The 27,530-nt window shown below is 39.1% G+C and overlaps 1 protein-coding gene and 1 non-coding gene across 2 annotated transcripts; one reads left to right on the top strand and one right to left on the bottom strand.

The window, feature by feature from the left end:
* Positions 1-4,630: 4,630 nt before the first annotated feature.
* Positions 4,631-4,999, bottom strand: LOC107636735 (uncharacterized). Its single transcript, XM_016340228.1, has one exon. It carries the CDS (start codon positions 4,997-4,999, stop codon positions 4,631-4,633), a length of 369 nt encoding a protein of 122 aa, XP_016195714.1.
* A 17,002-nt stretch (positions 5,000-22,001) lies between these two features.
* On the top strand, positions 22,002-22,105 carry LOC148568629 (small nucleolar RNA R71). Its single transcript, XR_015882064.1, has one exon. It is a non-coding gene; the product is annotated as a small nucleolar RNA R71 (small nucleolar RNA).
* Positions 22,106-27,530: the final 5,425 nt, after the last annotated feature.

The following is a 27,530-nucleotide window of genomic DNA, read 5'->3' on the forward strand; positions in this document are numbered from 1 at the left end:
TTAAAACTTAGGGGTATTTTTGAAATTTTTAGTAAACTTTAAGGACAAAAAATATACTTTACCCTAAAAACAATAAGAATCTAAATTTTTTTAAAAGTAAAAATCGAAAATTTAATTAAAATAAAGGGAAAAGATATTTTGAATTTAATGAAGAAAGAGAAAAACAATAAAAAGACACCAAACTTAGAACTTTTTTAGATCAAAACAAAGAAAACAAACAGGAAAATTTTGAATGTCAAGATGAACACCAAGAACACTTTGAAGATCAAGATGAACACCAAAAACAAATTTTGAAAATTTTTAGGAAAATAAGGACACACAGGACACCAAACTTAAAAATTTTTATATTTTGGACACTAATAATTCGAAAATGCACAAGAAAAACAAGGAAAGACACAAAACAAGAAAGACTAAAGATCAAACAAGAAAAATAAACAAGAACAACTTGAAGATCAATGAAGAACTAAGAACATGTAATTCGAAAAAATTTGAAAGAAAAATAAAAACATGTAATTGACACCAAACTTAAAATATAAAACCGAACTCAAATAAAAGACTCAAATTTAGTGACTCTAAACCAACAAAGATAAATTATTCCTAATCTAAGCAACAAAATAAACCGTCAGTTGTCCAAACTCGAACGATTCCCGGCAACGGCGCCAAAAACTTGGTCCACGAAATTGTGATTCACACTTTTCACAACTCCGCACAACTAACCAGCAAGTGCACTGGGTCGTCCAAGTAATACCTTACGTGAGTAAGGGTCGATCCCACGGAGATTGTTGGCTTGAAGCAAGCTATGGCTATTTTGTAAATCTTAGTCAGGAGATTAATAATGAGAGTGATTGTATTTATGAAAAATAAACAACATGAAATAAAGAGTACTTGTTATTCAGTAATGGAGAACAGGTTGAGGTTTTGGAGACGCTTTGTCTTCAGAATCTCTGCTTTCTTACTGTCTTCTTCTTCACGCACGCAAGGCTCCTTCCATGGCAAGTTGTATGTTGGTGGATCACCGTTGTCAATGGCTACCATCCGTCCTCTCAGTGAAAATGGTCCAAATGCGCTGTCACCGCATGGCTAATCATCTGTCGGTTCTCACTCATGTTGGAATAGGATCCATTGATCCTTTTGTGTCTATCATTAGGCCCAGCACTCACGAGTTTGAAGCTCGTCACAGTTATCCCTTCCTAGATCCTACTCGGAATACCACAGACAAGGTTTAAACTTTCCGGATCTCAAGAATGGCTGCCAATAATTCTAGCCTATACCACGAAGACTCTGATCTGAATCAGGAGGCTAAGAGATATGCACTTAGTCTAAGGTAGAACAGAGGTGGTTGTCAGACATGCGTTCATAGGTTAAGAATTGTGATGAGTGTCACAGATCATCACATTCATCAAGTTGAAGTGCGAGTGAATATCTTAGAAGAGAAACAAGTGTGATTGAATGGAAAACAGTAGTTATTGCATTAATTCATCAAAACGCAGCAGAGCTCCTCACCCCAACCATGGGGTTTAGAGACTCATGTCGTAGAAGATACAAGTTCGAATGTAAATTGTCATGAGGTAAAAAATGAATCTCTAAAAGTGTTTTTTATAATGAACTAGTGACCTAGGATTACAGAAAATGAGTAAGCTAAAATAGTTAGTGTAGAAATCCACTTCCGGGGCCCACTTGGTGCGTGCTTGGGCTGAGCATTGAAGCTTTCACATGTAGAGACTTTTCTTGGAGTTAAACGCCAGCTTTTGTGCCAGTTTAGGCGTTTAACTCCAGCTTTTATGCAAGTTCTGGCGTTTAACGCCAGAATAGGGTAGAAAATTGGCATTCAAATTCCAGTTTACGTCATCAAAACTTGGGCAAACTATAAACTATGATATATTTCTGGAAGGCGCAGGATGTCTAATTTCCAACGCAATTGAGAGCGCACCAATTGAGCTTTTGTAGCTCGAGAAAATCCATTTTGAGTGCAAGAGGGTCAGAATCCAACAGCATCTGCAGTCCTTCTTCAGCTTCTGAATCAGATTTTTGCTCAGATCCCTCAATTTCAGCCAGAAAATACCTGAAATCACAGAAAAACACACAAACTCATAGTAAAGTCCAAAAATGTGATTTTTGAATAAAAACTAGTAAAAACATAATAAAAACTAACTAAAATATACTAAAAACATACTAAAAACAATGCCAAAAAGCATATAAATTATCCGCTCATTATCTGTAAGGATACACGAGATGAGAACAGCCATGTCTGCAGTAAAGGAGGACTCATGAGTGCTCGGAAAGACGTAGTAGGACATAATTTGTGCCCACACCCGAGCCTCCAAGGTAAATGCTGAAGCCAATTTGCCCTTAGGTCGAGATCGATGGTAACCATAGATCCATCTGCTACCAGGTTGTGCTACAATTCTGAGGACGTCGTCCCAGTCAAATTGGTATGTCTGGCGCTTGAGAGAGGCTTCTTGGTATGCGTCCAATCCTTCTGGAGCAGGGGGAAGATCTAAAGCTCGTTGAATGGCCCCTTCAGATATAGGGACTTGCTTCTGACAGACATAGACAGACTGCAGGGCTGGCATGTAAAAATTAGAGTAGAATTCAACTACCCATGAGAGGTTGACCTGCCGTGGCTACCTCCGTAAGAATCCTATTGTTTGCGCTGAATGCGGGGATCTACAAGATCAACAATGTTGGTAGGGAGCATGATGAGGTGCTCATTGTTGTAATTCTGCTCAGCCAGGATGGGAAACATCTGCTCGCAGTAGCGGTTAGTGAACCGCGCAGTGTCCTTTGCTGAAAAGGCTTTCTCGGTTTCATTGACCTTGATAATCCTCTTGACCTGCTTTGTTGATGGCTTGACTGATGTTGAGGGTGGTTCCTCTGCTGGTACTCTTTTCGTTCCTTTTCTCACCGGTGGCTTGTTAGAGACTTTCTCTTTGCCCTTTCTGGTGGCCATTCTGAAAAGTGAGAAAAGAAAGGGACATGAAATCAAGTAGGTAGAACCGGGAAGAGGAAGCATACAAGTGATAATCAAAGGGTTAGAGCAAGGAGGAGGAAAGTACAAGTGATAATCCATGCCAAGGTAAAGAAGAATGTCGTAAACACATGGTCACAATTCCATGTAATTAGGACATCAATGGAGATATAGCATGATAAATTAAGACAATTAGATGTAAGATGTTTATTAGCATGTCGACAAAGGCATGAGTAGGATAGATCAAGCATTAATTGCTTAATTTGATTATCAAATGTAACAAACTAACAACCACGTTTATATTGACAATTATTTTCAATCAATAAAAAATAGCAAGGGTTTTGTGAAAAATAGGCAGTAGAGTAAAAGAACAGAGTAGTTAAGAATTCACAATGCCATACGAGCTTTTCACAAACACTTGGTATGCATGTAAAGTATGTTAGGGAAAGTATAAAATCCAAACATGCATGCAACCCAAAAATGAATATTAATTGTCAAATTACTCCCAAATATATCCATAAGCAAAATATAGAAGAGAACAATCACCCATATAGATTTGTAACACCAATTAAAAGAATGCAGAAAGAAGAGATAAATAGTAAGAAGGAAAGAAAGAAGATAGGAAGAAAGAACCTTGAGAAGAAGATGAAAAGAGGGAGACAATGGAAGATGTCAATGAGAAAGAAGTAGGAGGAAAAGAGAAGAAGAAGATAGAAAAGATAGGAAAAAGAAGAAGGAAAAGAAAGAAGAAGATAGAAGGAAGAATGAAGAAGAAAGAAATTAGGATTAGGTAGAGAGGGTTTGAAATCTGGGCGGCGTGCTATTTCAATTGTGCGTTGCATGCAACGCATACGCGTGTAGCACGCGTACGCATGGGTCGCATAAATGGGAGAGTGACGCGTGCGCGTCAGGCACGCGCACGCATGGCTTGGGTTGGGCGAATCACGCGAAGGCAGCCCCGCGCACTTACAACTCTTTGTTCACTCTGGTTGTAGGTTGAAAATTACGGATGACGCATATGCGTCAGGCACGCATACGCGTGGATGGCCAGATAGTTCAAACAACACGCATGCGTCAGGGACGCGTACGCGTGATGGGCTTTGTGCTTCTAGCACAGTTCCATCCCCAAGCCATCATGACTCTCTGTGTAGGACGCTATTTACGCCAATTTCCAGGGTGACGCGTACGCGTCAGGGACGCTTACGCGTGGACTGCTGAAAGCGCTAGCGATGCGTACGCATGATGGACGTGTACACGTGGTTGTGTTTGTGCTTCTAGCACACTTCCAGCACCACTCCTGCCCAACTCTCTGTTCAATGCCGGGTGTTGCGAATTCACGCATGACGCGTAGGCGTCAGCGACGCTCGCGCGTCGAACACTCCCTTTTTTTTCAGAATGCAGATGATAATGCGGAATGTATGCAGTGATAATGAGAAGAGGCACTAAAATAAAAACTAAGAAGAGAGGAACGATCATACCATGGTGGGTTGTCTCCCACCCAGCACTTTGCTTTAACGTCCTTAAGTTGGACGGTGCACAGGCTCAGTCGTCTGCCGGTGATGGATCTTCTAGGAGGAAGATCTCCAGTTCCTTGTTGTCCTTCATCTTTTCACCATGACAAAGCTTTAGGCGGTGACCATTAACTTTGAGGATCTTGTGGCTTTAGGGATGGCGCAGGTGAAAGACGCCATAAGGTTCAGCCTTTTCCACCCTATAGGTGCCTTCCCCTCTGCATCTCAGCTTGTCTGGCATGAGTCTCAACCTAGAGTTGTAGAGGAGAACTAACTCACCAGGTCTGAACTCCCTGCGCTTTATATTCTTGTCATGTACAGCCCTCACCTTCTCCTTGTATAGCCTGGAATTCTCATAAGCTTCTAGACGAAGGCATTCTAGTTCCTGTAATTGCAACTTCCTCTCAGCTCCGGCTTTCTCAAATCTCATGTTGCATTCCCGTACCGCCCAGAAAGCTTTGTGTTCTATCTCCACTGGGAGGTGACACGCTTTTCCGTAGACTAAGCGGAAGGGACTCATTCCGATTGGTGTCTTATTTGCTTTCTGGTAAGCCCAGAGCGCATCAACAAGTCTGGTGCTCCAGTCCTTCTGGTGAGGCTTGACTATCTTCTGCAATATACGCTTTATCTCTCTGTTAGACACCTCGGCTTGCCCATTGGTCTGGGGATGGTAAGCTGTTGATATCTTGTGAATGATGCCATGTTTCTTTAGTAGGCCTGTTAATCTCTTATTGCAAAAGTGAGTGCCTTGATAACTCACGATTGCTCGTGGTGATCCAAAGTGACAGATAATATGATTTCTAACAAAAGAGACAACAGTGTTAGCATCTTCAGTACGGACAGGAATTGCTTCCACCCATTTAGAAACATAATCTACAGCTAACAATAAGTATAAGAAACCATTAGAGTTTGGAAATGGACCCATGAAGTCAATGCCCAAAACATAAAAAATTTCACAGAACAGCATAAGCTGTTGGGGCATCTCATCTCTCTTGGATATATTCCCAAACCTTTGGCATGGGGAGCAAGATTTACAGAAGGCGGCAGCATCCTTAAAGAGAGTGGGCCACCAGAATCCACAGTCTAAAATTTTTCTAGCTGTTCTTTGAGGGCCAAAATGTCCACCACTCTCAGAGGAGTGGCAGGCCTCTAAAATTGACTGGAATTCTGATTGAGGCACACACTTTCTAATTATCTGGTCAGCATTATACCTCCATAAATATGGGTCATCCCATATATAATATTTGGACTCGCTTTTCAGCTTGTCCTTCTGATGCTTAGTAAAATTAGGAGGGAATGTATGACTAACTAGATAATTAGCTATGGGTGCATACCAAGGGACTACTTCAGATATTGCCTGTAAGCTATCAAATAGAAAAGCATCATTGATAGGAGTGGAGTCATCCTTGATGTGCTCAAGGCAACTCAAGTGGTCTGCCACTAAATTCTGGGAACCACTCCTATCTTTAATGTCTAAATCAAATTCTTGCAGCAACAATATCCAACGTATCAACCTTGGTTTGGACTCCATTTTAGCTAATAAATATTTTAGAGCTGCGTGGTCTGAGTACACTACCACCTTAGTACCAAGTAAGTAGGCTCAGAATTTATCCAAAGCAAAAATAATAGCTAGAAGCTCTTTTTCAGTGGTAGTGTAATTAGACTGAGCAGCGTCTAATGTCTTAGAAGCATAAGCAATGACAAAAGAGTCCTTACCTTCGCGCTGAGCCAGCGCTGCTCCTACTGCATGGTTGGAGGCGTCACACATAATCTCAGAAGGCTGGCTTGATACGTGAAAAACTTGTCTCTCAACAAATCTCCCTTCGGCAAGTGTACCGAAGTTGTCGTCAAGTAAAAACTCACAATAGAGTGAGGTCGAATCCCACAGGGATTGATTGATCAAGCAACTTTAATTAGAAGAATGTTCTAGTTGAGCGAATCCAGAATTTGGGTTGAGAGTTGCAGAAAATAAAATGGCGGGAATGTAAATAACAGAAAAGTAAATGCTAGAATTAAAGGACTGGAAGTAAATGACTGAAAATAAATTGCAGAATTATAAATGGGAATGGGAGATTTGCTCATAAAAGTAAATGGCAGAAATTAAAGAGAATGGGTGAGATTAGAGATGGGGAGTTCATTGGGCTTAGGAGATGTTGCAATTCTCCGGATCAAGTTCATTTTCATCTCTTTCTCAATCAATGCACTCATTGAACTCCTTGGCAATCTTAAGTGATTGAATTACAATTCCTTGCAATTCAATCTCTCAAATCTTGATCAATAGCCAATTCCTTGGTCAATTGCTCATGAGAAGAGATGAAGTATGGTCACTGATTATACCACATGCATTTCCCAAACCAAGTATTGAGAGGGTTACAGTCACATACCCATCCAAACCCAATTTGGTCCAGCATGAGAAAGCATTTCTAGCTTGATCTCTTCATTCCTCTTCCTAGGTTCAAAAAAGATCCAAGTTTGAATAGCTTCTCTTCCAAGATAACTACTCAATTGGATGAAGATCGAAAGCTTTCAAGTAAAATCAAGAGGAAAGATAGAAGAAGAACAATGAAAATTAGTATTGATCCATCAAATTACAACAGAGCTCCCTAACCCAATGAAAGGGGTTTATTTGTTCATAGCTCTTGAAAATGAAAACAAAGATGGAGAATACATCATAAAACTAGAAATTGCAAAGAAAGTAAATACAGAGAGTGGTTCTTCAGCCTCCAGAACTCTTTTACAATTCAAAGCTACTCCTATATATACTACTCTTCTCAGCTTCTAGTTCACTCTTCAAGTCTTGGGCCTTTGGATCTTGAGTTTGAAGCTGTTCCTTTCTTTATTTGGGCTTGGCTTTACTTGCAGAGAGAAAGTGCGGAGTGGGCATAGACTTAAGCTCAGGGCGTAAGGAGTGTTAATCATTTAATGAAAGTCCAAGTTCGGGAACGTTAGTGACACTTAACATTGTCACTAACGTTCCAATGCACCCCTTTGCCTCACGTTAAAACCCACGTTAACTAGGTTAACGTGGCTTTTAACGTTGCCTTGTAAACCTTCGAGAACATTAGTGACACTCAACATTGTCACTAACGTTCCAGTGTTCCCCTTCTTGCTTCACGTTAAAGCTCACGTTAACTAGGTTAACGTGGCTTCTAACGTGGCCTTTGCCATCCTTCGAGAACGTTAGTGACATTCAACATTGTCACTAACGTTCCAATGTGCCCCTAGGTCTCACGTTAGAGTCCACGTTAACTAGGTTAACGTGGCTTCTAACGTGGCCATCTTTTAGCCATCCCAACGTTAGTGACAATGTTGAGTGTCACTAACGTTGGCTCATCCTTCATTTCTCATCGTTAGCTTCCACGTTAACCAAGTTAACGTGGAAGTTAACGTGACTCTTGGGGGTTGTGTGGTTGCTTCAACGTTAGTGACAATGTTGAGTGTCACTAACGTTGTCGACAACTCTTCATCCTCTACGTTAGTCCCCACGTTAACCAAGTTAACGTGGGAGTTAACGTTGTACTTAGCACCATAGGCCAACGTTAGTGACAATGTTGAGTGTCACTAACGTTGGCTTCTCTCCCTCCCCCTTAACGTTAGAGGCCACGTTAACTAGGTTAACGTGGCTTGTAACGTGGCCACTTATGAGTAAGTGCCAACGTTAGTGACAATGTTGAGTGTCATTAACGTTGGCTCAACTTCTTTTCTCCACGTTAGAGTTCACGTTAACTTGCTTAACGTGACTCTCTAACGTGGGCATTGATGGCTTTTTGAGAGTGTTATTGGCAATCACTTTTCTCATTAATCTTTGCAAGTTACCTCCCCTTTTCTTGCTCCTTGTTAGTCCTGAAATCAAGCAACAAGGTGTATCAAAGCTCTAGTCTAAGTCATGAGTAATGCAACATAATATTTGTCACTAAACTTATGCAAAATCCTCATGAAATCATGTAAAATGCACAATGTATGCTTGAGTCAAGGCATAAGTGAATATTTACCCAAAACTAGCTTATTTCCTAAAGAAATGCATGAAACTATCCTAAAAACAGTAAAGAAAAGGTCAGTGAAACTGGCCAAAATGCCCTGGCATCATGGCTCCAGTCTAGTCCTCTCACAATCGGAGCTTGAGTCAAGGCGATCTTTAGCTTATCAAACGCTTCCATACAGTCCTCACTCAGCTCGAATTCAAGATACTTCTGTAGCAGTCTAGATAAAGGTAAAGTTACCTTACTGAAGTCCTTGATAAATCTCCGATAAAAACCTGCATGGCCAAGGAACGAACGGACTTTCCTCACGCAGGAGGGGTAAGGTAAACTAGAAATGACATTTACCTTTGCTGGATCTACAGAAATACCAGTATTAGAGAAAATGTGTCCTAGAATAACACCTTGTTTAAGCATAAAATGATATTTTTTAAAATTCAATACAAGGTTTGAACTAACACACCTGTCTAATACTCTAGCTAAACTATCCAAGCAAAGGTTGAAAGAATCACCATACACACTAAAATCATCCATGAAAACTTCCATACAGTCTTCAAGAAGATCAGAGAAAATGCTCATCATGCATCTTTGGAACGTAGCTGGTGCTTTACATAAGCCAAAAGGCATTCTCCTATATGCATATGTTCCAAAGGGACATGTAAAAGTAGTTTTCTCCTGATCTTCAAGAGCTATAAGAATTTGAAAATAACCAGTATAACCGTTTAAAAAGCAGTAGTGTGATTTAACTGACAAGCGATCAAGCATCTGATCGATGAAAGGCTATGTGTAGTGATCCTTGAGAGTAGCCTGGTTGAGGCGCCTGTAATCAATGCACACCCCCCAGGCATTCTGCACTCTAGTTGTTATGATCTCTCCTTGCTCATTCTTCACTGTTGTGACTCCAGACTTCTTGGGCACCACTTGTACTGGGCTGACCCATTCGCTATCTGAGATGAGGTAGATAATGTCTGCTTCAAGTAATCTGGTCACTTCTTTCTTGACAACTTCCAAGATAGTGGGGTTAAGCCGCCTTTGAGGTTGACGGATAGGCCTTGCTCCCTCTTCTAAAAATATCCGGTGTTCACAGACTTGGAGGCTGATGCCTACTATATCCTCCAAGCTCCACCCAATTGCTTTCTTGTGTTTTCTCAGCACACTAAGCAGCTGCTCCTCCTGTTGGGATGTGAGTTCCCTTGCAATGATAACTGGAAGCTTCTGGTTATCCTCAAGGTATGCGTACTTGAGGTGGGGTAGAAGGGGCTTCAGTTCTGTTTTCTGCTCCTGGCTAGGCACTTGATCATCTGGAGCTACGTGTGGTGGCATGACATCTTCAGGAAGCTCAGAGGGCTTCCCCACACTTGCATCTTGCTCCATGTGCATCTCTTCTATTTCTTCCTGATGGACTGTAGCCATGGTCTCATCAATAATATCGCACTAAAAGATGGAGTGATCTTCCGGTGGATGCCTCATAGCTTCATCCAGATTGAAGCTCATTGTTCTGCCATCTATCTCAAAAGAGTATATTCCTGAGAAGGCGTCCAACTTGAATTTTGAAGTCTTCAAAAATGGCCTTCCAAGCAGGATGGATGATGGTCTTCCTGAGTCATTAGGGGGCATCTCCAAGATGTAAAAATCAATAGGGAATGTCAGCCCCTTAATGCTCATTAGCACGTCCTCAGCAATCCCAACCACAGAAATTATGCTTTTATCTGCCAAAATAAAACGTGCTGCCGACCTTTTTAAGGGAGGGAGCCTCAAAGCATCATATACAGATAATGGCATAATACTCACACATGCTCCTAGATCACACATGCAGTCAGAAATTGTTACACCCTCAATGGTACAGCTAACCATGCATGGACCTGGATCACTACATTTTTCTGGTATATCTCCCATTAAAGCAGATATAGAACTACCTAAAGGAATAATTTCTAATTCATTAATTTTATCCTTATGCATGCACAAATATTTTAGAAATTTCGCATATTTAGGTACTTGCTGAATAGCATCAAAAAGGGAAATAGTTACTTCAACCTTTTTGAAGATTTCTACCATTTTGGGATCGAGCTCCATCTGCTTTCTGGACTTCCTTGAAAGGTGTGGAAAGGGGATAGGGATGGCGTCACATGTAGCTTCAGCTGCCTTTGATGCGCTATTCTCTGGTTGAGTTGCTTCTTCTTCAACCATGTCTTGTACCTCCTCTTCCTCTTCAGCATCTTCTACCTCAACAGCATCTTTAACTTGAATGTTCTCTTTTGGGTTTGGCTCCTCATGACTCTTCCCTTGCAGTGTGGTTCTAGACCTTAAAGTGATGGCATTGATGCCTCCTTTGGGGTTGGATAAAGGATGAGACGAAAGTGCAGTAGAGCTTGCAGGTTGACTGTTGGGGGTATTCATAGATCCAATCTATAAAGCGAGAGCTTGTACAGCAGAGGTCAGACTGTTCAAGGTAGAGCTAAGTGTATTCTCCATGGTCTTTTGTCTTTGCTCAATAGACTAAAGTAGTTCGTCATTGGAAGAGGGAGGTGGGTATGTGACTTGAGGGGCTTGTTGTTGGTTGTTCTGAGATCTCTGGGCTTGCCTTTGGTGAGGTGCTCAGTAAGGCTGATTTTGATTCTGCTGTCTGTTGTTGTTGTTGTTCTACCTCTGATTTCCATTGTTGTCTCTGCCTCCTCTGTTGTAGTTGTCCCTCCATCCTTGGTTGGAATTGTCTCTCTATCCTTGGTTGGAGTTGTCTTGCCAACCTTGATTGTAGTTTCTACCTTGGTTGTAACTGTCGCCTTGTTGCTAATATCTTTGATTCGGGCAGTCATAGAAATTATGAGTAGCTGCCAAGGTGTTGTCTTCTTGTTGGAGCTGCGGACACTCATTAGTGTAATGAGTATAATCGGCACATATTCCGCATACTCTTTGCAGAACCAACTGTTGACTATGTTGTGCTTGGGGAGGCTGAGGTTGTTGTTGATTCTGCTTTATCTGCTTCAGTAAGTTGGTCATCTCACATAGAGTCTGCGTGAGAGCAGTAGTCTCACTACTAGAGGAAACCTCTGCGACAGCCTTGGGATGGTTGTTCCTGTGCCTGTGATTCCGAGTGGACTCAGTTAGGTCACTGATCAGTTGCCACGCTTCATCTGTGGTCTTGTACTTTTTCAGAGAACCATTACTCGCACCATCCAGTGTAGTCTTATCCTGAGGCTTCATGCCTTGTGTGAAGTAGCTGATCAATACCAACTTGTCAATCATATGGTGGGGGCATACGTCCAGAAGATTCCTGAAGTGCTCCCAATACTCATAAAGAGTCTCTGATTCGCCTTGAATAATGCAGGAAATTTCTTTCCTCAGTCTATCAGTAACTTCAGCTGGAAAGTATTTTTCCAAGAATTTTCTCCTGAGTGTATCCCAGTTAGTAACAACTGCTTCAGGTTGAGTGTAGTACCACTCCCTCACCTTTCCCTCAAGAGAGAACGGGAAGGCGGTTAGCAGAATAGAAGTCTCATCTGCACCATGACGCCTAACAGTAGAACATGCTATTTGAAAATCCCTGAGGTGCTTTATAGGCTCCTGAGCATGGAAGCCATGAAACTTAGGTATCAAGTTGATTAGCACGATCTTCAGTTTAAATTCTGCAGCCAGATTTGGGTGACGCACTTGATACGGTTGCAGTGTAAAGTCTGGGGCTCCTGCCTCCTGGAGAGTAATCCTTCTGGGCTCTGCCATATTACCTGCACGTAAATCAACTAAGTCAGTAAAAGAGGAGCTTGTTTCTTCTTCAAATGGCATTTCAATTCGCCTTCAGATAAGACTGGTGAATTGGTAGTGACGACTTCACCACCCTCGCAGGATAGCCTACGTCGAGCTCGCCTAATACGTGAAATAGTTCTTTCAATTTCAAGATCAAATGCGGCTAAGCTTGGGTCAGGCAGTGAACGCGTCATTCAATGAAAGAAACATACAGCTCATGGTAATAAGATATAATAAAATATGCAAATAAATAAACTTAAAAATTATTTACACCAATCAATAATTTAGCACACTATTGCAAGTCCCCGCAATGGCGCCAAAAATTGACATGGTGAAAAAAATGCCGATTAAGAATTTATAGTGAAAATAGCGTTGTAAGTACAGTTCTTAACCGACAAAAACCCGTTTATCAATTTAGAAAGGGTTGTCACAATTTTAGAATAAAAATACTGGGAGTATGAATCCCAGGTCGTCTCCCAACGAGTTGCAGAGAGAGTGCTATTTTATTGATCAGGAGGGTTCTGAGAAATCTGGAGTTGGAGAATAGAATTAAAGCAGGGAAAATTAACAAGAGATTCAATTAACTATGATAAAAAGCCTTGACTGGGAGAAGATTAATCGAAAGTTCTATCCTTGTTGGATGTTCCCAAGTGTAATAGTAATAGGTTGTTGTTCTACTTAGTTATCCCTTACTGAATAAAGGAAAGTCAAGTAACTAACCGATCAACCCTATCCTCAAGTCCTAATCTTTAGAGACTAGAGAGTCAGGAAACAACTTCCAATTAGAATTAACACTTGAGTATTCATAACTCAAGGTTTTCCTCTTAATCAACTCCCAAGTCAAGTTGGGAGCCTACTCCATTGACATGAATACTACGTTCATAAGCATAAAAGGGGAATAAAGAGAAGACATGATAAATTGAATAACAACTGAAAATTGATTAAAGGTAAAAATAGTTCTTTGCATTAATAAATCCCAAAATCATAAACATACGTATCTGAACAGGGTAAATGGGCAATTAAAAGAGTAAAGGAATAAAGAAATAAACTAGAATAATGGAAACTTCAATGGAGGTAATAACTCTTCAATATCCAAATCAAAAGCATAAAACTTCTAAAATCACGAACGTGAAAAACCTAGAGGAAGTAGTAATTTTCTCTAAGATTCCCCAAAAACTAAACTAAAAACTAATGAATGAGATAATGTGTGAGTGTCCCCTGAGTCCCTGCTATCCCCTGGCTCTAATATGTGATTCTGGGCTGAAAATTGGGTCGAAACTCGGCCCAAAATTGCCCCCATCATTTTTTGTGATTTCTGCAGGTAGCGCATATCACGCGTACGCGTCGATGATCTTCTTCGCTTGTCACGCGTACGCATCAGGTACGCACACGCGTCGCTGTGCAGATCTCCAATTCACGCGCACGCGTCACTCTTCGCTGGTTATCTCCTTTAATTCTTGTGCTTCTCCCATCAGCTGAGCTTCACCCATCAACTGATATGTGGCAAACTCAACACACTGGTCTTCAGGAACTTTTGTGCTTGTAACGGTTGTTACATTGCCTGAAACCAATTGTCCGCCTCAGTGGTATTCGTGGTTCCTCTAAAAGTTGACGGGTTTATTTTCAGGAAAGTCGACAATGTCATCGGCCTGCCTCCGCCATTTCCCCCGTTCCCATTAGTTGAAGGAATTTGTAACTAGGAGCTTTGAAGAAAAGCTTAAGTAAAAATCGCAAAAAGAAAAGTGCATTGATGAATCCATATTTGATGATATATTTTGGACTGATTCGAGTGGATTTCATCATATAAACCCATATTTATTCATCTAAATAGTATACTTTTGTGTTTTCTCTCTAAATTGTGCCTAATTGTGAAAACATGCTATTTGGTGCTTAATTTAATCAATTTTATTCCACTTTCATCCCATTCGATGCTTTGATGGTTTTGATGAGTGATTTCAGGTATAATAGGTAGGAATGGCTTGATAAGAGTGGAAGAAAAGCATGCAATTGGGAGAAAACATGAAGAAAACAAAGGAGAAGCACACAGCCATGTGTGCGTACGCATAACTCTCTGTGCGTACGTACAAGAGGAAATTTCAGCATGTGTGCGTGCGCACACACCTGTGTGTACGCACAAGTACCAGCGTGTGACTTCATTAAAAAATCACGTGGCTCGCGATTTTGGGGATCTTTTGGCCCATTTCTGAAGGCTTGGATGCTGAAATCAAAGGCTACATGAAGGAGCAACAACACATAACAAAGGGAGCTCACTTAGATTAGGAAAACACACATAGTAGGAGTAGTTTTAGGGTAGTTTAGGTTAGTTTTCTCTCAAATTTTCTTAGGATTCTTAATTAGGGTTTGTAGCATTTTATACTTCAAGTTTTGATTTGGGATTATAGCAATTTCATTGTAAGTATTTCTTTAATTTCTCTTTTAATTACTACACTTGTTCTACACTTTCTTTTATTTTCATTTCTCTTATCAATATATATAGTTTTGCAATTTAGATTTAGTTAGTTGATTTGATGATTGTTGATTATTTTATGTTTGTTTGAGTTGTCTTTGTTGATTGTGATCATTTATGGTTTATAACTTTCATCATTTTTCCAATTTTGCCATGTTTTATGTTTATGCCCATTAGGTGTTTGATGAAATGCCAATTTTGATTATGGGGTAATTTCCACCCCTTGGCTTAGGGGAAATGAGTATATGGATTGCTAGAGCCATAATGTCCAATATTTAGTGATACTTCTTGGGTTGTTAGTTGTTATTGTTTCCACTAACGCTAGCTTCTTACTAAGGTAATTAGTAAGTTAGCTAGGATTTGTGGATTAATAACAATTATGCTCACTTGACTTACTCTTCGATGTTAAGGGTTGACTTAGTGAGATTAATCCATCACAATTATCATAGTTGTGGTTATGGCAAGGAAGGGATTCCATAGCTCATCCCAAGTCAAGGTTTCATTTATGTTTTTGACCATATTTCCATCAATTTTGAGTCTTACTTGTCCGTATTATATACATAGTTCTTTTATTCCTTTATAAGTTTATTAATTACAATTTTGAGCGTTCTTTTATCTCTTTATTTGTTTGCTTCCTTATTGTTGAAAACTCTTTTGATCTCACAACCAAAATTGTGTGCTTGTTGGCATTAGTTCCTAGAGAAAATGACCCGGGAGTCTAAATACTCTCGGTTAATTTTATTTGAATTGTGACAATATCTTCAGTTAAATTTTGATTAGGGTCAATTGTTGGTTCGGAACTATACTTGCAACGAAAAATCTATTTTGTGAAATTCCGAACCTACTCTAGGCCTCTCATCACGCATCGCACATGTAAAAAGATAACCAAATAAAAAGGAAGGATAAAGCTTATATACATAAGGATCAGAATACCAAAAGATACAAAATATCAAGCTCCAAATTCGACCTGTGAAGTTAAGGCTGGCCGGAGATGTAAATACATATGTGTGTATATATATATATCCCAAAAGTCTAACCTAAAAGACAACATAAACACCTTTTTCTCCAAAATAGACTCTTGGAGGGCAAAATACAAATTATACATGTGGAGAATCTGTATACATAAATACATAGCCTAAAACCAACATATACCATCCCAAAAGACAATATCTTCGATTGCATAGAGACCTTCAGACACTCAACAAGGTGCATCTCAACCTGCATCTGAAAAATAACAAAAAATATGTATGGAATGAAAACCGTGGTTCTCAACATGATAAAGGTACCCACATAGGTAATAGATAAAGTCTTAGGAAAGCCAGAGGCATTTCTAGAACTTTGACACTCATATTTAAACTTAAAGAAGTATACTAAACCAGAAATTTAGGAATCTATTTATGGATTCTAGTTCTAATCTAACTCTTCAACTCCTATCAACCTAAATGTAATAATCACCAGTAGAACTACCCTCGGCATCACCTTTGCCAGCATGAGGGATCTCTCAGTTGCAAAGAAATACAAGATAGGAAAAGAAAATACAGATAGGATGCAATTACAGCAAGTAGGACAAATAGCAGATAAGCATGGCTAATAAATTAGGCAAACTGGTGCACGAAATTGTGATCTCAGGCAACGGCACCAAAAACTCTGTACGCACGTCTTAATTAATCGTTTTTCATTCACAACTTCGATACAACTAACCAGCAAGTACACTGGGTCGTCCAAGTAATAAAACCTTACGTGAGTAAGGGTCGATCCCACGGAGATTGTTGGTATGAAGCAAGCTATGGTCATCTTGTAGATCTCAGTCAGGCGGATATCAAATGGTTATGGAGTTTTCAAAAATAAGTAATAAATAGACAGAAAATAAAGATAGAAATACTTATGTATATCATTGGTGAGAATTTCAGATAAAGGTATAGAGATGCTTTTGTCCCTCTGAACTTCTTCTTTCCTGCTGTCTTCATCCAATCAATCATACTCCTTTCTATGGGTGGCTTTATGTAAGGACATCACCATTGTCAATGGCTACTTTTCATCCTCTCTGGAAAATGGTCCGATGCGCTGTCACTGCATGGCTAATCGTCTGGAGGCATCACCGTGGTCAATGGCTGCATCCTATCCTCTTGTGAAAATGGTCCAAATGCTCTGTCACAGCACGGATAATCATCTGAGGTTCTCGATCATACTGGAATAGGATTCACCCTCCTTTTGCGTCTGTCACTACGCCCAGCACTCGCGAGTTTGAAGTTCGTCACAGTCATTCAATCCCAGAATCCTACTCGGAATACCACAGATAAGGTTTAGACTTTCCGGATTCTCATGAATGCCGCCATCAATCTAGCTTATACCACGAAGATTCTGATTAAGAGATCCAAGAGATAATCATTCAATCGAAGGTAGAACGGAAGTGGTTGTCAGGCACGCGTTCGTGGGGGAATGATGATGATTGTCACGTTTATCACATTCATGTTGAAGTGCGAATGAATATCTTAGAAGTGGAATAAGTTTAATAGAATAGAAAAATAGTAGTACTTTGCATTAATTCATGAGGAACAGCAGAGCTCCACACCTTAATCTATGGAGTGCAGAAACTCTACCATTTGAAGATACATAAGTGAAAGGTCCAGGCATGGCCGAATGGCCAGCCCTCAAAACGTGATCACCGGATCAAAAATAAAATCCAGGATCTTCTAAAGATGTCAAATACAATAGTAAAAAGTCATATTTATAGTAAACTAGTTACTAGGGTTTACAGAAGTAAGTAATTGATGCATAAATCTACTTTCGGGGCCCACTTGGTGTGTGCTTGGGCTGAGCTTGAATGTTACACGTACAGAGGCTCTTTTTGGAGTTGAACGCCAAGTTGTAACGTGTTTTTGGCGTTCAACTCTGGTTTGTGACGTGTTTCTGGCATTTAACTCCAGACAGCAGCGTAGAACTGGCGTTCAACGCCCTTATGCGTCATCTAAACTCGGCCAAAGTATAGATTATTATATATTGCTGGAAAGCCCTGGATGTCTACTTTCCAAAGCAATTGGAAGCGCGCCATTTTGAGTTCTGTAGCTCCAGAAAATCCACTTTGAGTGCAGGGAGGTCAGAATCCAATAGCATTAGCAGTCCTTCTTCAACCTCTGAATCTGATTTTTGCTCAAGTCCCTCAATTTCAGCCAGAAAATACCTGAAATCATAGAAAAACATACAAACTCATAGTAAAGTCCAGAAATGTGAATTTAACATAAAAACTAATAAAAACATCCCTAAAAGTAACTAGATTCTACTAAAAACATACTAAAAACAATGCCAAAAAGCGTATAAATTATCCGCTCATCACAACACCAAACTTAAATTGTTGCTTGTCCCCAAGCAACTGAAAATCAAATAGGATAAAAAGAAGAGAATATACTATAAATTCCAAACTATCAATGAAACATAGCTCCAATCAGATGAGCGGAACTTGTAGCTTTTTACCTCTTAAATAGTTTTGGCATCTCACTTTATCCATTGAGGTTCAGAATGATTGGCATCTATAGGAACTCAAAGTTTAGATAGTGTTATTGATTCTCCTAGTTCAGTATGTTGATTCTTGAACACAACTACTTTATGAGTCTTGGCCGTGGCCCTAAGCACTTTGTTTTCCAGTATTACCACCGGATACATAAATGCCACAGACACATAACTGGGTGAACCTTTTCAGATTGTGACTCAGCTTTGCTAAAGTCCCCAATTAGAGGTGTCCAGGGTTCTTAAGCACACTCTTCTTTTGCTTTGGACCTTGACTTTAACCGCTCAGTCTCAAGTTTTCATTTGACACCTTCACGCCACAAGCACATGGTTAGGGACAGCTTGGTTTAGCCGCTTAGGCCAGGATTTTATTCCTTTAGGCCCTCCTATCCACTGATGCTCAAAGCCTTGGGATCCTTTTTATTCACCCTTGCCTTTTGGTTTTAAGGGTTATTGGCTTTTTGCTCTTGCCTTTTGGTTTTAAGAGCTTTTGGCTTTTTCTGCTTGCTTTTTCTTTTTTCTTTTTTTTTCGCCATTTTTTTCTTTTTTTTTTTTGCAAGCTTTGTTCTTTGCTGCTTTTTCTTGCTTCAAGAATCATTTTTATGATTTTTCAGATTATCAAATAGCATGTCTCCTTGTCATCATTCTTTCAAGAGCCAACATATTTAACATTCTTAAACAACAACTTCAAAAGACATATGCACTGTTCAAGCATTCATTCAGAAAACAAGAAGCATTGTCACCACATCAATATAATTAAACTAAGTTCAAGGATAAATTCAAAACTCATGTACTTCTTGTTCTTTTGAATTAAAACATTTTTCATTTAAGAGAGGTGGTGGATTCATTGGATATTCATAACTTTAAGACAAAGTTACTAAATACTAATGATCATGTAATAAGACACAAACTTAGATAAGCACTTAACATAGAAAACGAAAAATAGAGAATTTAAGAACAAGGAATGAGTCCACCTTAGTGATGGTGGCGTTTCCTTCTTGAGGAACCAATGATGTCCTTGAGCTCTTCTATGTCTCTTCCTTGTCTTTGTTGCTCCTCCCTCATTGCTTTTTGATCTTCTTTAATTTCATGAAGGATGATGGAGTGCTCTTGATGTTCCACCCTTAATTGTCCCATGTTGGAACATAATTCTCCTAGGGAGGTGTTGATTTGCTCCCAAAAATTCTGTGGAGGAAAGTGCATCCCTTGAGGTATCTCAGGGGTTTCTTGATGATGAGCTTCTTCATGTGCCTGTTGAGATCCATGAATGTGCTCTCTTGTTTGCTCCATCCTTTTCTTAGTGATGGGCTTGTGAAATGAATCTTTCCATCTCCCATGGCTCAGAGGTGGAAGCAATTGTCTTCCCTTTCCTCTTTCTTGAGGTTTCTCTGGCCTTAGGTGCCATTAATGGTTATGGAAAAACAAAAAAGCTATGCTTTTACCACACCAAACTTAGAATGTTGCTCGCCCTCGAGAAAAAGAAGAAAGAATAGAAGAAGAAGAAGAAGAAGATATGGAGGAGATGGAGGGATGTGTGTATTCGGCCATATGGGTGGGATTGGGTGGGAAAGAGATGTTGAATTTGAAGGTAGGTGGGTGTATGGATGTGAGTGGTAAATGGAAAACAGAAGGGATGACCATGAATGGAGAGAGAGAGGGTGAGGTAGGTGGGGATCCTATGAGGTCCACAGATCCTGAGGTGTCAAGGATTTGCATCCCTGCACCAATTAGGCATGTAAAATGCCTTTGCATGCAATTCTGGCGTTTAAACGCCGAACTGATACTTGTTCTGGGCGTTCAACGCCCAGATGCTTGTTTCTGGCGTTCAGCGCCAGCTCTTCTTCACTGTGCATTTCTGGCATCTGAACGCCAGGATGCTGCTTGTTTCTGGCGTTCAACGCCAGACAGATGCTCCTTACTGGCGTTTAAACGCCAGTGAGATCCTCTTCCAGGGTGTGATTTTTCTTCTACTGTTTTTGATTCTGTTTTCAATTTTTATATTTATTTTGTGACTCCACATGATCATGAACCTATAAAGACATATAGCTAATAAAAATATAATTAAATAAAAATTGGGTTGCCTCCCAACAAGCGCTTCTTTAATGTCAATAGCTTGACAGTGGGCTCTCATGGAGCCTCACAGATGTTCAGAGCATTGTTGAAACTCCCCAACACCAAACTTAGAGTTTGGATATGGGAGTTCAACCCCAAACTTAGAGTTTGGTTGTGGCCTCCCAACACCAAACTTAGAGTTTGACTGTGGGGGCTCTGGTTGACTCTGCTTTGAGAGAAGCTTACTGTGCCTCTTTTCCAAGTTTACAGAAGGATGTCCTTGAGTTTTAAACTCAAGGGAGTCCTCATTCAATTGAAGAACTAGTTCACCTCTGTTAACATCAATCACAGCTCTTGCTGTGGCTAGGAAGGGTCTTCCAAGGATAATGAATTCATCCTCATCCTTTCCAGTATCTAGAACTATGAAATTAGCAGGGATGTAAAGGCCTTCAACCTTTACTAATATCTCCTCTACTTGTCCATAAGCCTATTTTCTTGAATTGTTTGCCATCTCTAATGAGATTTTAGCAGCTTGCACCCCAAAGATTCCCAGTTTCTCTATTACAGAGAGTGGCATGAGGTTTATCCCTGAACCAAGGTCACACAGAGCCTTCTCAAAGGTCATGGTGCCTATGGTACAAGGTATTAGGAACTTTCCAGGATCCTGTTTCTTCTGAGGCAATATCAGTTGATCCAGATCACTCAGTTCATTGGTGAACAAGGGAGGTTCATCTTCCCAAGTCTCAATACCAAATAATTTGGCATTCAGCTTCATGATTGCACCAAGGTACTTGGTAACTTGCTCCTCAGTAACATCCTCATTCTCTTCAGAAGAGGAATACTCATCAGAGCTCATGAATGGCATAAGGAGGTTTAATGGAATCTCTATGGTCTCTAGTTGAGTCTCAGATTCCTTTGGTTCCTCAAAGGGAAACTCCTTATTGATCACTGGACGTCCCAGGAGGTCTTCCTCCTTGGGATTCACGTCCTCCCCTTCTTCCTTGGATTTGGCCATGATGGTTATATCAATGGCCTTGCACTCTCCTTTTGGATTTTCTTCTGTATTGCTTGGGAGAGTACTAGGAGGGGTTTCAGTGATCTTCTTACTCAGCTGGCCCACTTGTGCTTCCAAATTTCTAATGGAGGACCTTGTTTCATTCATGAAACTCACAGTGGCCTTAGATAGATCAGAGACTAAGTTTGCTAAATTAGAGGTATTTTGTTCAGAGTTCTCTGTATGTTGCTGAGTGGATGATGGAAAAGGCTTGCTATTGCTAAACCTGTTTCTTCCACCATTATTAAATCCTTGTTGAGGCTTTTGTTGATCCTTCTATGAGAGATTTGGGTGATTTCTCCATGAGGGGTTATAGGTGTTCCCATAAGGTTCACCCATGTAATTCACCTCTGCTATTGCAGGGTTTTCAGGATCATAAGCTTCTTCTTCAGAAGATGCCTCTTGAGCACTGTTGGATGCAGCTTGCATTCCATTCAAACTCTGAGAAATTATATTGACTTGCTGAGTTAATATTTTGTTCTGAGCCAATATGGCATTCAGAGTATCAATTTCAAGAACTCCCTTCTTCTGAGGCGTCCCATTACTCACAGGATTCCCCTCAGAAGTGTACATGAACTGGTTATTAGCAACCATGTCAATGAGTTCTTGAGCTTCTGCAGGTGTTTTCTTTAGGTGAATGGATCCACCTGCAGAAGTATCCAATGACATCTTAGCTAATTCAGACAGACCATCATAGAATATATCCAGGATGGTCCATTCTGAAAGCATGTCAGAATGACACTTTTTGGTCAGTTCCTTGTATCTCTCCGAAGCTTCATAGAGGGATTCACCTTCTTTCTGTCTGAAGGTTTGAACATCCACTCTAAGCTTGCTCAGCTTTTGAGGAGGAAAGAACTTGGCTAAGAAAGCCTTGACCAGGTTATCCCAAGAGTTCAGGCTATCCTTAGGTTGAGAGTCCAACCATACTCTAGCTCTGTCTCTTACAGCAAAAGGGAAAAGCATGAGCCTGTAGACTTCAGGATCTACTCCATTAGTCTTAACAGTATCACAGATCTGCAAAAATTCAGTTAAGAACTGAAAAGGATCTTCAGATGGAAGTCCATGAAACTTGCAGTTCTGCTGCATCAGAGAAACTAGTTGAGGTTTCAGCTCAAAGTTGTTTGCTCCAATGGTAGGGATGGAGATGCTTCTTCCGTGTAAATTGGAATTAGGTGCAGTAAAGTCACCAAGCATCCTTCTTGCATTATTATTATTTTCGGCTGCCATCTCCTCTTCTTGTTTGAAAATTTCTGACAGGTGCTTGCTGGCTTGTTGTAATTTAGCTTCTTTTAGTTTTCTCTTCAGAGTCCTTTCAGGTTCTGGATCTGCTTCAACAAGAATATTCTTGTCCTTGCTCTTGCTCATATGAAAAAGAGGGAATAGAAAAATAATAATAATAGGGATCCTTTTTACCCAGGTATAGAGGTTCCCTTAGGTGAGTAGAAGAAGAAAAGAATGTAATGTAAAGAAAGAAACACAAGGGTGAGGAGAGCAGAGATGTGAGATGAAGAGAAGTGTTAATAGATGAATACATAAATAGAAGGAGATGAGAGAGGAAGAGGATTTTCGAAAATTATTTTTGAAGAATGGTTAGTGATTTTCGAAATTAGTTTTTGAAAAAGGTTAGTAATTTTCGAAAATTAGGAATAAAATTAAAATCAAAAATTAAAATAATTAGTTAATTAAAAAGAATTTTTGAAAAAGAGGGAGATATTTTCGAAAATTAGAGAGAGAGAGTTAGTTAGGTAGTTTTGAAAAAGATAAGAAACAAACAAAAAGTTAGTTAGTTAGTTGAAACAAATTTGAAAATCAATTTTGAAAAGATAAGAAGATAAGAAGTTATAAAAGATATTTTAAAATCAAATTTTTGAAAAAGATAAGATAAGAAGATATTTTTGAAAAGATATGATTGAAATTAGTTTTGAAAAAGATTTGATTTTTAAAATCACAATTAATGACTTGATTCACAAGAAATCACAAAATATGATTCTAGAACTTAAAGTTTGAATCTTTCTTAACAAGTAAGTAACAAACTTGAAATTTTTGAATCAAAACATTAATTGTTGATGATATTTTCGAAAATTATGAGATAAAATTAAGAAAAAGATTTTTGAAAAATATTTTTATAATTTTCGAAAATAAATAAGAAAAATGAAAAAGATTTTATTTTTGAAAAAGATTTTGAAAAAGATAAGATTTTTAAATTGAAAATTTGATTTGACTCATAAGAAACAACTAAATTTTAAAAAGTTTTGAAAAAGTCAACTCAAATTTTCGAATTTTATGAGAGAAAAGAGGGAAAGATATTTTTTTTTATTTTTGAATTTTTATGATGAGAGAGAAAAACATGAAAATGATGCAATGCATGAAAGTTATGGATCAAAACAATGAATGCATGCAAGAATGCTATGAATGTCAAGATGAACAACAAGAACACTTTGAAGATCATGATGAACATCAAGAACATATTTTTGAAAAATTTTCAATGCAAAGAAAATATGCAAGACACCAAACTTAGAAATCTTTCATGTTCAGATACTATGAATGCAAAAATGCACATGGAAAACAAGAAAAGACACAACAAGAAAACATCAAGATCAAACAAGAAGACTTACCAAGAACAACTTGAAGATCATGAAAAATGCAATGCATGAATGCAATTTTCGAAAAATGCAAGATGAGTATGCAATTGATACCAAACTTACAATTGACTCAAGACTCAAACAAGAAACACAAAATATTTTTTATTTTTATGATTTTATTAATTTTTTTGGATTTTTGTATATTATTTTCGAAAAAAACATATAGGAAAAAGAAAATAAGGATTTCAAAATTTTTAATATGAATTCCAGGAATCTTGTACTCTTATTCTAAAGCTCCAATCTGAGGGTTAGACATGGCTTAATAGCCAATTAAGCTTTAGAATGTAACTCAGATATACTGCTCATTAATTATCAAATTAACTTGCCTCTATGCTGATGGTTGGAAGCCCCTATCCAAAAGAATTAGACATGGCTTTACAGCCAGTCAGGCTTCAACATGCTTCATGAAACACTAGAATTCATTCTTAAAAATTCTGAACAACATAATAAAAATTTTTTAAAAGAATTTTTAATTTTTTTTTTTTGAAAACAGATGAGAAATTTTTGAAGATTTTTGAAAAATTTTTTTGAAAATAAAACAAAAAGAAAATTACCTAATCTGAGCAACAAGATGAACCGTCAATTGTCCAAACTCGAACAATCCCTGGCAACGGCGCCAAAAACTTGGTGCACAAAATTGTGATCTCAGGCAACGGCGCCAAAAACTCTGTACGCACATCTTAATTAATCCTTTTTCATTCACAACTTCGATACAACTAACCAGCAAGTGCACTGGATCGTCCAAGTAATAAAACCTTACGTGAGTAAGGGTCGATCCCACGGAGATTGTTGGTATGAAGCAAGCTATGGTCATCTTGTAGATCTTAGTCAGGCGGATATCAAATGGTTATGGAGTTTTCGAAAATAAGTAATAAATAGACAGAAAATAAAGATAGAAATACTTATGTATATCATTGGTGAGAATTTCAGATAAAGGTATAGAGATGCTTTTGTCCCTCTGAACTTCTGCTTTCCTGCTGTCTTCATCCAATCAATCCTACTCCTTTCTATGGCTGGCTTTATGTAAGGACATCACCATTGTCAATGGCTACTTTTCATCCTCTCTGGAAAATGGTCCGATGCGCTGTCACTGCATGGCTAATTGTCTGGAGGCATCACCGTGGTCAATGGCTGCATCCTATCCTCTTGTGAAAATGGTCCAAATGCTCTGTCATAGCACGGCTAATCATCTGAGGTTCTCGATCATACTGGAATAGGATTCACCCTCCTTTTGCGTCTGTCACTACGCCCAGCACTCGCGAGTTTGAAGTTCGTCACAGTCATTCAATCCCAGAATCCTACTCGAAATACCACAGATAAGGTTTACACTTTCCAGATTCTCATGAATGCCGCCATCAATCTAGCTTATACCACGAAGATTCTGATTAAGAGATCCAAGAGATAATCATTCAATCGAAGATAGAACGGAAGTGGTTGTCAGGCACGCGTTCGTGGGGAAATGATGATGATTGTCACGTTCATCACATTCATGTTGAAGTGCGAATGAATATCTTAGAAGCGGAATAAGTTGAATAGAATAGAAAAACAGTAGTACTTTGCATTAATTCATGAGGAACAGCAGAGCTCCACACCTTAATCTATGGAGTGCAGAAACTCTACCATTTGAAGATACATAAGTGAAAGGTCCAGGCATGGCCGAATGGCCAGCCCCCAAAACGTGATCACCGGATCAAAAATAAAATCCAGGATCTTCTAAAGATGTCAAATACAATAGTAAAAAGTCCTATTTATACTAAACTAGTTACTAGGGTTTATAGAAGTAAGTAATTGATGCATAAATCCACTTCCGGGGCCCACTTGGTGTGTGCTTGGGCTGAGCTTGAATGTTACACATGCAGAGGCTCTTTCTGGAGTTGAACGTCAAGTTGTAACGTGTTTTTGGCGTTCAACTCTGGTTTGTGACGTGTTTCTGGCGTTTAACTCCAGACAGCAGTGTAGAACTGGCGTTCAACGCCCTTTTTCATCATCTAAACTTAGCCAAAGTATGGACTATTATATATTGCTGGAAAGCCCTGGATGTCTACTTTCCAACGCAATTGAAAGCGCGTGATTTTGAGTTTTGTAGCTCCATAAAATCCACTTTGAGTGTAGGGAGGTCAGAATCCAACAGCATCAGCAATCCTTCTTCAACCTCTGAATCTGATTTTTGCTCAAGTCCCTCAATTTCAGCCAAAAAATACCTGAAATCATAGAAAAACACAAAAACTCATAGTAAAATCTAGAAATGTAAATTTAACATAAAAACTAATAAAAACATCCCTAAAAGTAACTAGATTCTACTAAAAACATATTAAAAACAATGCCAAAAAGCGTATAAATTATCCGCTCATCACAAACCAAAGTAATGCACACTCAAGCAAAACATACAAATGCATATGATGTATGCCTTCCTTATGGTTGATGAGTCTCATCTATCGATTATATAACTAAACCCAACATGTCAGATAGCTAACCTTGGACAATTCCTCCGTGTGTGCATCGCCATGAGTCTATGCATATAATCAAAATCATTCATTAATCATCTCATTGGGGGAAATCCGAGGAGTTAAAGTGCCCGGTCACATCTTGCGACGTAGGGTCAACAGAGTATCGAGTCTTAACCTGGAGCAAGTGATGGCAAGCCACTATGTCTACCTAAGAAAACTTGTATCTCAAATAATAGAAGTGCATATGCCATTAATCATTCAATATCAATCAATCATTATCAATACAACCTTCATTCATAATAATCTTGACATTCCGTACTAACCTCAATCAATTAACATTAGTTTCACTATCATTCATACCATATTAAACTTCATATCTTTCTTCACTACCAGGTTAATTCCCTCTATAGGTTTACCCCTCTTCCTATAATTAGAAACTAGGTATCAGACCTTAGAAGGTAATTATATAGGTTTGAAAAGTTAGAGGATTGGTTAAACATTTAAAAATATCATTTTTTGCCAAAACAAGGGTTTTGCGTACGAGAGGGCATGTCGGCTTAGGCGGGATATGAAATTAGAAATCTCGCGTATGCAACCCCTGGTCCGCGTACGCGAGCTTGCAAAACGGATGAAAGTACCCATGTCGCATGTGCCCTGCTCACATACGCGAGCGTTCAAATTGAAAGGTCCGCATACGCAACACCATGCCCGCGTATGTGAGGTTACCAACTAATAAAGCAAAACCGTCGGCTTAGAATCTTTCTCAAAATAAGATTGGCGTTGCAAGTATAGTTCCAAGCCAACAAGTAATGCTCACTCAAATTTTAATCTAAAGATGTCACAATCAACACAAAATAACCGGGAGTTTTAAATCCCGGGTCGTCTTCCCTAGGAGTTGCAATAAAATGTTCTTGTTATTGGCTATGGGGGGAAATGGAGATTTGATGGCATGAGACAAGGAATGTAAATATCAAGGAATGAAACAAGTAAGGAATTAAAAGGAAAGCAATTAAAGCAATGAAAATGGAAATTAAATGGAAAAAAATTAAATGAAAGCATTTAAAGCAATAAAAATGGAATTCAATTACTGAAAAGAGCTCTTGGCAAAAAGTGGGTAATTAAGGATTCCTATCCTAGTTATGGACCATAAACATGGTAATTGTGTGG

Source organism: Arachis ipaensis, chromosome B4 (assembly GCF_059453495.1).
Source record: "Arachis ipaensis isolate K30076 ecotype BB chromosome B4, ASM5945349v1, whole genome shotgun sequence".
In the NCBI taxonomy this organism is placed as follows: domain Eukaryota; kingdom Viridiplantae; phylum Streptophyta; class Magnoliopsida; order Fabales; family Fabaceae; genus Arachis; species Arachis ipaensis.

What these genes read in the sequence shown, in the direction of transcription:
- LOC107636735 (XM_016340228.1), bottom strand. Translation starts at nt 4,999, where the DNA reads ATGAGTCCCTTCCGCTTAGTCTACGGAAAAGCGTGTCACCTCCCAGTG.